The following is a 9,967-nucleotide window of genomic DNA, read 5'->3' on the forward strand; positions in this document are numbered from 1 at the left end:
TTCGTCATTAGATAGCTATGAGTCATGCAGGCGCCATGGAGGTAGACTTTAACTTTAACTAGGTGTTTGTTTGTCCACATTGTTAAAAAGTGCTAAGAAAATTGAGAATCTCTTTTTTCTCTGAGTCCACATTATAGGTTCAGTAAATACCTCGGTTCTGTTGCTCCATTTCTGTCATCTTTACATCTTGTGCTAAAAGTGAAAGCAAAAAACCCAAACACAACAATGTATGTATTAATTAAACAATGCAACTTTCTTCTGGTCTCCAGTGTGCAACATTGCCGATTTAGGAGTAGATACCTTGGTTCTTTTGCTCCAGTTTACTTGCTTTCATGACTTGTGCTAATAAACAATACAAAACAAAATATACAAATGGCAAAATCCTTTTACACCAAATAAAACATTGTCTGTTAGGTCAATGTTAACTTTAAATACCTTTCAGCTGTTGCTTAAGCTCCTCCACTTCTCTTCCCTTGGCTGTTGGTATTAAGAAAATGAACAAGACATTGAATTGTTGTTTGATGTTGTTTCCATGTAAACACCAGCAGTGATTCCTCCAGGTAAACATACCTTCATTATCTCTCTGTAAGTACTTCACTTCCACCTTCAGTCCAGCCAGTGAGGCTTTAATCTCTGTCAGCACAGCACTGACGTCCTGTGTGGACGGGTTTTGTTTGGCATTTTCTGCTTCTCCATCATTTGATCCATTTTGCCTTAAATGTGAAATAATTTCGTTGTCAGACTCTGCTTGAAAATGAGCAGTGGAAAGAGCGCAAATTAGCAGCAACAATGGGAAAGACATGTGAATCTCCATTTTTAATGTCTCTGTAATGTTCTGAGACTTATATATAGGGCATTTATGATCTCTGACTAGCAGTCAGAGATCTGTTAATTAATAGTCAGAAACACGTGCAGGTGATAAGACAAATTACAGTGGAAAACGACAACAGAAACAGAGTTGATGGAATTTGACCTATTTTTGTGTCTCTTTATCTGACACTTAAAAGACTGTTCCAGTCAAACATTACCATTGCCAAAATAAGCCCATTCATTTATGATCAGATAGTAGAGAGAAAACAAACATAATGGGCCCAATTGTAAAGCTTACACAACTCAAGGACAGCGTTTTGAGTTCCTTTAAGTGAACTGTCTGAAATTTAAGTTTTTAATGTTCATTTTTATACAATACAAAGTATGACAACTGTCAAAGAGAGAGACATTGTATTACTACTACATAAAGCTCTCAGTGAGAGAATACATCAGCTGAACACACTTAATTTGATGTAATCTGTCATCACTGCATGTATTGCTGTGATGTATTTTCTTTCTTTTTTTTAACTATGCACTGTAATTGATCATCAGTTTTGGAATATCTTTGTGCTGTTCTTATGCTGATGATTAAGATTTTTTGAGTAAAATACATGCTGCTAGAGCTGTTGTTGTGAATAGAAAAAAAACAAAGATTTAAGCCATGATTTACATTGGATGTGCTAACTTTCACACCCATAGTAATTTCAGACTTTTTCCTTTCTTAAAGTGAAAAACAATTTCCACCTTCTTAGAGTGCTGTTAGTAGCTACATCTAAATATTTGTTTCTTGTGACATGAAAACTGCTTTACTGTTGTGGTGTTCCAGACACAGAAATAATTGAACCTCTAGATTTAAGATTGTTAGGCACTTTTGGTATGATTATGCTCCTATGTGTTGGAGGCTGTGTGGTTGTAAATCTAAAGACAAAGGAAATATTTAAAAATAAATCACCACTGGTGGCGCTCTTGCTGTGCACAAGAGAGGTGAGCTGGTCCTGTAAAGAAGAAGACGTGTTCCTCGTTTGAAAATAAAACGAGGAACTACTTCCTGCTACTTCCAGTTATCTGCTTGAATAATATTTTATGTGACCTAGTGTACCATACACAACAACTATGAAGTAAACCTGTTCAATAAAATCTCCTTCAAATATGGCACAGATGATGTCATAAGGACATTGTTAAAAAGGACAATCTTTCTGGAGCAACTTGCACAGTGTTCAAAGTGTATTTATACTGTATCTATAATATATAAATAGCTTTTAGCTGAAGTAAAAGGTATGAAAGGGTGAAATTATCTCCTTCCACTCAGGAGGTGAGGTGGGTCTGATCTGCAACAAAAGCACCTTAAGCCTTCTGTAAAGTAAGGTGGAGATACTGTAGTACTGTGGGCCTGTTTCTCTGCCTTGTTAGACCACATTTATTGTGGACTCTGAAATTTAAGGACCTGGTGCCCAGGTCAGTAAGCTGAAGTTGAACCAGTTCAGTCAAATAAAGATGACTGGTATGTATATAGTTTTTTAATCAATTATATTTTTCCTGCTTGAATAAAGTAATGCATTTTTTTGTAATTATTCAGAGTTTATGTTGTCCTGGGATGGAGAAACAATATTCATTTATTTTTACAGTAATTGCTATTTTTTTAATTTGACTTTTTGTTTTAATAATCTAATAAATATTAATGGGGAAATAACTTGACTCATCATTCGTAGAATAATTTGTTTCTCTGTCTGAAGGTTATTTTTAGACATTCTTTGGGGGTTTTACCAAGGTTTTTCTCATAAATAAATATATTTCAATTTAAAGTTTCTAGATGTTCCCAGCAGTGGGCAGCAGAGTAACAACTATTAGACAAAAAACTGAACTGCAGAAAACTGAACTTCTGTAATGCAAAGCGCAAAGCAAAAAATAAAAAAAAAAATGGGATCAGCAGAGCATGACGGGAACATTAAGACTGGAGCTGTAACACAAACAGATTATTTATTTAGAGGTTCAGTTTGATGTTTTTAGTTTGCAGGAAACTCGATCTAGAGAGGAGAGAAAAAAACTGTAAAGGATCTCCTTCCATTAGAAACTTCTCTTGTGTCATATTTGTGTAGCTACATATTAGCCTGAATCTGAGGAAACAAAGACAAAAACAGGAGTAGTTGGAGGCGGAGTAACACTGGAATGTCATTTTCCAGAAATGAAAGTGAAAGTTAGTGAAGAGTAGCAGATCGGCAGTTGCAAATAATTTCTCTGTTTCTCTGAGATGATTTTTTTCTTCCTCAACAGCTGAATCAAATAGCGGTGAGTACAGTTAATAATATTCACTGTTTCCACCAGCAGTATCAACACTAAACTAAAAAAGTACAATGAGCAGCAAACTGGAAAAAAATCACCTCATTGCTTTCAGAAATGCACAAATTTAAATTTAATTATTTGTCTTCCATACAGTATGTTGTGTTATGCCTCCATCAAGCCGAAGGGTAAGAAACAACAAGAATAAAGTTAATATTTATTGTTACTTAAATAACAAGAAATTGACACTTAGCCAACACCCTGCCAGCTTCCCTTTTATTGAAGCTCAGGGTGTAAGAAGGGTGCAAGTGCGACACCTTCTGGTGCCACCTCTTACAGTTGTTTTTAACAAACTTGAAAAATAAATGAAAACTTTGCAAAAGTTACTTTTTCTCAGAGACAACAGGTCCTGGAATAACAGCTGCTGTTGCTCCTGATGCCATCTGGTGTTATTGTGATCATATATTCTTCTCCGTTGGCCCGCTGACTAAACTCCCTTCATGGAACCTGATCAGAACATCTCAGACCTTCAGATCAGTAAATCCTGCTAATCATTGATCTGTGTCTCCCGTCCTCAGGGTTCAGACATGTCTTCTGGCAGCAGCCTGCAGTCTGAGGATCGGTTTCTGTGCCCCATCTGTCTGGATGTGTTCACTGATCCAGTCAGCACACCATGTGGACACAACTTCTGCAAAGCCTGCATCATTCAGCACTGGGATATTAATGTTATCTGCAAGTGTCCTATGTGCAAAGAGCGTTTCACCTCTAGACCTCAGCTTCGAGTGAATACCTTCATCAAAGAGACAGTTGCTCAGTTCAGACGTGAAGCTCAGCAGGAAGCTGCCAAACCAGGAGAAGTTCCATGTGACGTCTGCACTGGAACCAAACTGAAGGCCCTGAAGTCCTGCCTGGTGTGTCTGACCTCCTACTGCCAGCCTCACTTGGAGCCTCACCTGACCGCTCCACGTCTGAAAAAGCATCAGCTGATGGAGCCGGTGGAGAACCTGGAGGACAGGATATGTCTGCAGCACGATAAACCTCTGGAGCTGTTCTGTAGGACCGATCAGACATGCGTCTGCTCACTTTGTCCTGTTTTAAACCACAAGAACCATGAGTTTGCTCCTCTGAGAGAAGAATCTGAAAGAAAGAAGGCAGAGCTGAGGAAGGCAGAGGCTGCATTTCAGGAGATGGTCCAGAAGAGACGACTGAAGATCTGGGAAATCAGAGAGTCGGTGAAGATTAGAAAATATGCTGCAGACAGAGAGAAAGTAGAAGGTGTTCAGGTCTTCACAGCTCTGAAGGAGTCCGCTGAGAGAGGCCTGAAGGAGCTCCTCAAGGAGATCGAAGACAAACAGGAAACTACAGAGAAACAGGCTGAAGACTTCATCAGAGATCTGGAACAGGAGATCTCTGAGCTGATGAAGAGGAGCTCTGAGGTGAAGCAGCTCTCTCAGTCTGAAGATCACCTCAACCTCCTCCAAAGCATCTCCTCCCTGAAAGCTTTTCCACCCACCAAGGCCTGGACAGAGGTCAGAGTTCATCCACCATCATATGAGGGGACTGTGATGAGAGCTTTTGCTCAGGTTGATGTGAATATGAAGAAGATATTGAAGCTGAAGAGAGTCCAGCAGTTTGCAGTGGATGTGACTCTGGATCCTGATACAGCTAATCCTAATCTCATTCTCTCTGTTGATAGAAAACAGGTGAAACATGGAGATGTGAAGAAGAAACTTCCAGACAATCCAGAGAGATTTTCTTACTGTGTTTTTGTTTTAGGACGTCAGAGTTTTTCTTCAGGAAGATTTTACTTTGAGGTTCAGGTTAAAGGGAAGACTCACTGGTATTTAGGAGTAGCCAGAGAGTCTGTTGACAGGAAGGAAAGCATTACACTGAGTCCTGAGGACGGATTCTGGACTGTTGGGTTAAGAAATCAAAATCAGTACTCAGCTCGTGCTGAACCTCCAGTCCATCTCCATCTCCATCCTGGTCCAGAGAAGGTGGGGGTGTTTGTGGATTATGAGGAGGGTCTGGTCTCCTTTTATGATGTAGATATTCCAGCTCAGATCTTCTCTTATACTGGCTGTGACTTCAAGGACAAACTCTACCCATTCTTCAGTCCTGAGCTTAATCATAAAGGTAAAAACTCTGCTCCTCTTATCCTCTGTCCTGTTCGTTGACCTAATAAAAATCTATTAGGACTTAATCTGAGTTAGTCTGTATGAAGTCCTACTGGTGGAGAGGTATGCTTGGGAACGTCCTCAGCAGGAAGTCAACAAATTTATTTGCTGCAGCTCTTTCTGCTTTTCTGTTTCTTCACATTTTTGGCTTCTGACTCCTGCCTTCTAAAACAACAAGCTAATAATTTATTATTGGATTGGTGTTGTCAGTATATGGTGATGATATATATGATTGTTCATGTTTGAAGTTTTTACCTTCTCCCTGTATTCTCTGATGTCACCATGGTAACAAAACAGCAAGCTCTAATATTTAAAGCCTGATTGCTGAATGTTTAACCTGCAAATTGTTGATTTTCTCCTTTTCAGTTCCTGTTTTTTTACATTCTGGTGTTGAAAAATAAAACTAGGATTTTATAACACCAATGTTATGATCAGAGTTGTAAGTTTTCATGTTTGATTTCGAAACCTGCAGTGAAATCTGAAATGTTGTTGGAACATAAATTATTCTCTGCAGCTTTGAATTAAAAATAACATAAAAGTTTACATTTTCTTTTCTTTCATTATTGAAAATCAGATATTTGAAAATGAAAGACAGAAAAAATACACATTAATCAAGGCTCATCTTATTGACTAAGATTTAAGATGAGCTTCATGATATATTTAACACTATTAGACTTTGAAAAAACAAACAAAAGTATGTTTCAATCAAAGAGACTTTATTTTTACTTCTAAAATAAACAGTTGCTAAACACTAGAGATTATATTAAAACAAATTAAAATGTCTTCCTGTAAAAAAATTGCTCTAAAAAAGTGGAAGTTTATTGTTGCTTTTCTTTTGTCTGATGTTGCTAAAATAAACACAATAAAATTTTTAACAAAAAGTTCACCAATCATGGCCCCGAGGATTGGTTTGATGTAATAATACCAGGGAAACAGAAAATGTAAAACCTCTAATAACATTATAAAGTGCTTTATAACAAGTATGGACTCAGTTATGTTATGTCATGATGATGCAACGTTTTCTTCTTGAAGAAAATCTGGACTCCTTGATCCTCACATGGGGAAAAGCAGATGACCACTGAAGGTTGTGTGATGACTTTGGCCGTCGGAAAACTTTGTGTTTTGCCACTGACGCAAAAACACAACGTCTCCTACCTCTAACAGCAAGGTGGCACTATTACCACTCTTAACATGGTGAGAAGCCTGATGTTCATATGCAATAACTAACTGCTATGACAAGAAAGTAGGTAATGAGAGAAGGGGAAGACATGTGCCAAAGGTCACCAGGCCATGAATTAAAATAGGCCTTTTGCAATTGTCTGAGATAAATGACCAAATATATCCTGTTCAATGAGCTAATGTTAATTAAAAAAATACCCATGTTTACAGTGACATGAGTATAGAATATCCAAGACAAAAACCTTCAACAAAAACCCAAATCTTTTGTAGATTTCAAAATTTAAACCATTGTGTCCCAGAATGATAAGTATCCTTGTGTGTTTTCTAAAAAATATATGGAGATGGAAAACATGTTAGATTGCATAGATTATGATTGACTATAATGCTTAACTTGCACACAGAATTCCATGTCTCTGTTAAGACATGGAAGGACCAAGTATTGCATGCACAAAACTTTCTTCTTGGTAAGCTGTTTGCTTTTCCAAAATATCCACCTCTGTTCCAAAGGAAGACAAAAAAAACTTATCTAACCCCTAGAAGGTAAAGATGCAGTTAGAAGTATTGAGCAATAATTGACGATAAAATATTTCTCAAGAAGAACATTGCGTTAAGTCAGATCTTATCAAACCAATCAACAAATATGATATTGCTGATTTTTCATTTTGGTAATTGTAGCTGAGCAAATATGAATGAGAAAATTGGAATTTTAACTTTTTTACACTAAAATCAGATAAATTATTTAACACACAGTTCTCTTTACATTGTGGTGTATTTTTTGGTCAAATGGGGGATTGTCAGATAAAAGTTTTGAAATTAATCTTACAACATTGTGACAATGTATGGTAATATAGTAGAGATCATAAGATACTGTTAGAAATGACTCAATCACTGTTAACACAAGTTTTTAACATATGGTATTTTGGAAACATTTCATTTGACTAAACAGTTTATTTCAATTGAACTTATCCAAATGGATTTGAAATTGATTAGCATTGAAGCTTACCATTTTGAATCTTAAGTTTTGGACAATTAAGAGTAAGACTGTAGTTAGAATGAAAACTTTATCTGTTGAACATGATAAACTTTGTTCAGTTTTCTGAATGTTTTCTCACTAAACATTTAGTAACGAAATAACTAAATTACTAACATCAATGAAATGTGGGTCAACTCAAAGTTCAAGTACAGCTGTCAACAAAGAGATTACAGACAGACTCAAGTTTATTGCTGAGAAAGAAAAGCTGTTAATGATTCATTATACAAAAGGACAATAAATTTAATTACTGTCATCAATGAAATGTGGGTCAACTCATAAAGTTCATGTACAGCTTTCAACAAAGACAATACAGAGATAGATCCATGTTTATTAGCAGTGCTGAGAAAGTAAAGCTGTTAATGATTGATCACACAAACAAAAGTACAAAGAGAAACATTGGCAGGTTTTTACACATATTTTCCGATGTAAATATATGGTGGCATTCACATGTTCCACATTGACGTCTTGTTTTGTCTCTTCGTGCCAAATAAGAAATTAACTTCTTATTTGACCTGAATGTCTTTTGTGCATTCAGACACTACATCGCTCAAAGCATGAAGGTCTCAGCTTCATACTATGAAGGTCCAAGCTTCATGCAATGAAGCTGAGACCTATAAGATGTCTCAGTAATCTTATGTTACTGAGACATAAAGATTTAACCTGTTTTGAGACACTACATAACCCCCCTTCAGAGCTTCCTAAAGTTCAGAAAAATGACTCTGATTGTCACAAACATCATTCATATACTGTCAACCTCTGGACACCTGATTTACTCTTGGGCCTACACCAACAAAACCCTCATTTGTCAAGGTAATTTCTAGTGAAAAGTCCTACTTTTATTTTATTCTACAATTTACGGTTCAGCTAATTAAATAAGATCATGTAAGTTTATATGAGCACATTATTACTACTTAGCCGTGTTGCATGTTCCTGGACTGTTAGAGCTGCATTTGATTATTAAAGACATCATCCTCACTACATCCTGGGTCCTGCCTGCATTCTTACTCACCTCCTTCACCACTTCATGACAAGCAGCCAAGAACACTTTTTAGAGTGTAGCTTAAAGTATGCATCCAGTTCAGACATGATGTCACGATGATGCAACATTTTCTTCTTGAAGAAAATCTGGACTCCTTGATCCTCACATGGGGAAAAGCAGATGACCACTGAAGGTTGTGTGATGATTTTGGTTGTCATGAATCCTTGTGTTTTGCCAATGACGCAAAAACACAACGTCTCCTACCTCTAACAGCAAGGTGGCACTGTTACCACCATTAACATAGTGAGAAGCCTGATGTTCATATGCAGTAATGATATGTTCTCCATTTTTGAACAACGCAGCACCTGAACCATGTGAAGCATGTCCATGTCCACAGATAAAGATCTCAAAGTGGTAGACTCCTCTCACTGGTGCAATAAAAAACCCTGTTGAACACGTTTTTATGTTTTAGTTCAATTTTATAGTTTCCATAAATAATAAAAATAAATATTATGGTACCTGTATTTGGGTTGTAGGCATTTCCAATGTTTGCTATGACACGCTTGAAGACCATATTCGTCTGTGTGTTAAATGGTCCAATGTCTTCACTACCTGAGTCCAACAAGGAGGCTGAGAAAGCCACTCGATTCACTGTGAGGTCAAAACTTAAATTGATTAGGTTTTAGTAGTTATGATCTAAACCGGTGTTTCTCAACTCTGGTCCTCAAGGCACACTGAGTTGAATGTTTTAGATGTTCCCCTGCTTCAACACACCCCCTTCAGATGATTGCAATTCAGCAAAACCTTGTTAATCAGCCGTCAATTGAAAACATGTGTGTTGTAGCAGGGGACCATCTAAAACATGCAGGTCAGTGTGCCTTTAGGACCAGTGTTGGGAAACACTGATCTAAACAATAATTTGTTTAGAAAAACATTTGAAAGAATCCACTTTAGTCAGCATTATCTTCATAACATTTAAGACTCTCTTCTTCTTTCACAAGATCAAATTAAGTCCTAAAATCATTCAAAATTTATTAGTATCCAAACAATTTAAAACTTAATTACCTTTAAATCACCTTTGGTGACTGATAGGATTGTTACAACAGTGAGTTTATTTTTAATTTCACAAACCTTCTCCTTCTTTCCTCAAAATCTCCATTTCGTTTCCTGTGTTGTTTGCCTTGACTTTAACACTGATTAGTTCCTCTGCCTGAGCTGAAATCATATAAGTAAAAGTCATAATGATCACTGAATCATCATTGTCATGATTTTATGAAATGATTATATCAGCTAAAACCCATAAAATGCTTAATTGGTTTTAGTTGTTGAATATGATTTTGCTTGAGATGAGAGAAATTGGTAGGTGACACAAAGTTGATAATATAAGATGATGTCCTTGTTACAACTACTATTCCATTGTTTAAGTCAGATTATCAATATCTAAATACCTTGGTGCTGTTGTTTTAGCTTGTCCAGCTTTTTCTTCTGGACCTCCAACTCTCTTTCCTTGAC

General features: G+C 36.8%; 2 protein-coding genes across 2 annotated transcripts; one reads left to right on the forward strand and one right to left on the reverse strand.

Annotated features, from left to right (window-relative positions):
* The first annotated feature begins 3,017 nt into the window (after positions 1 to 3,017).
* LOC103138967 (E3 ubiquitin-protein ligase TRIM21-like) lies at positions 3,018 to 5,807 on the forward strand. The gene is made up of 2 exons (XM_007553387.1): positions 3,018 to 3,096; positions 3,666 to 5,807. Exon 2 carries the CDS (start codon positions 3,675 to 3,677, stop codon positions 5,262 to 5,264), a length of 1,590 nt encoding a protein of 529 aa, XP_007553449.1. The 5' UTR covers positions 3,018 to 3,096; positions 3,666 to 3,674; the 3' UTR covers positions 5,265 to 5,807.
* A 1,977-nt stretch (positions 5,808 to 7,784) lies between these two features.
* LOC103138968 (complement C1q-like protein 4) lies at positions 7,785 to 9,961 on the reverse strand. Its single transcript, XM_007553388.2, has 4 exons — positions 9,904 to 9,961; positions 9,587 to 9,670; positions 8,975 to 9,106; positions 7,785 to 8,901 (listed from the first exon to the last, which is right to left on the reverse strand). Exons 2-4 carry the CDS (start codon positions 9,612 to 9,614, stop codon positions 8,618 to 8,620), a joined length of 444 nt encoding a protein of 147 aa, XP_007553450.1. The 5' UTR covers positions 9,615 to 9,670; positions 9,904 to 9,961; the 3' UTR covers positions 7,785 to 8,617.
* Positions 9,962 to 9,967: the final 6 nt, after the last annotated feature.

This window comes from Poecilia formosa, unplaced genomic scaffold, assembly GCF_000485575.1.
Source record: "Poecilia formosa unplaced genomic scaffold, Poecilia_formosa-5.1.2 Scaffold56, whole genome shotgun sequence".
NCBI classification, from domain to species: Eukaryota; Metazoa; Chordata; class Actinopteri; order Cyprinodontiformes; family Poeciliidae; genus Poecilia; species Poecilia formosa.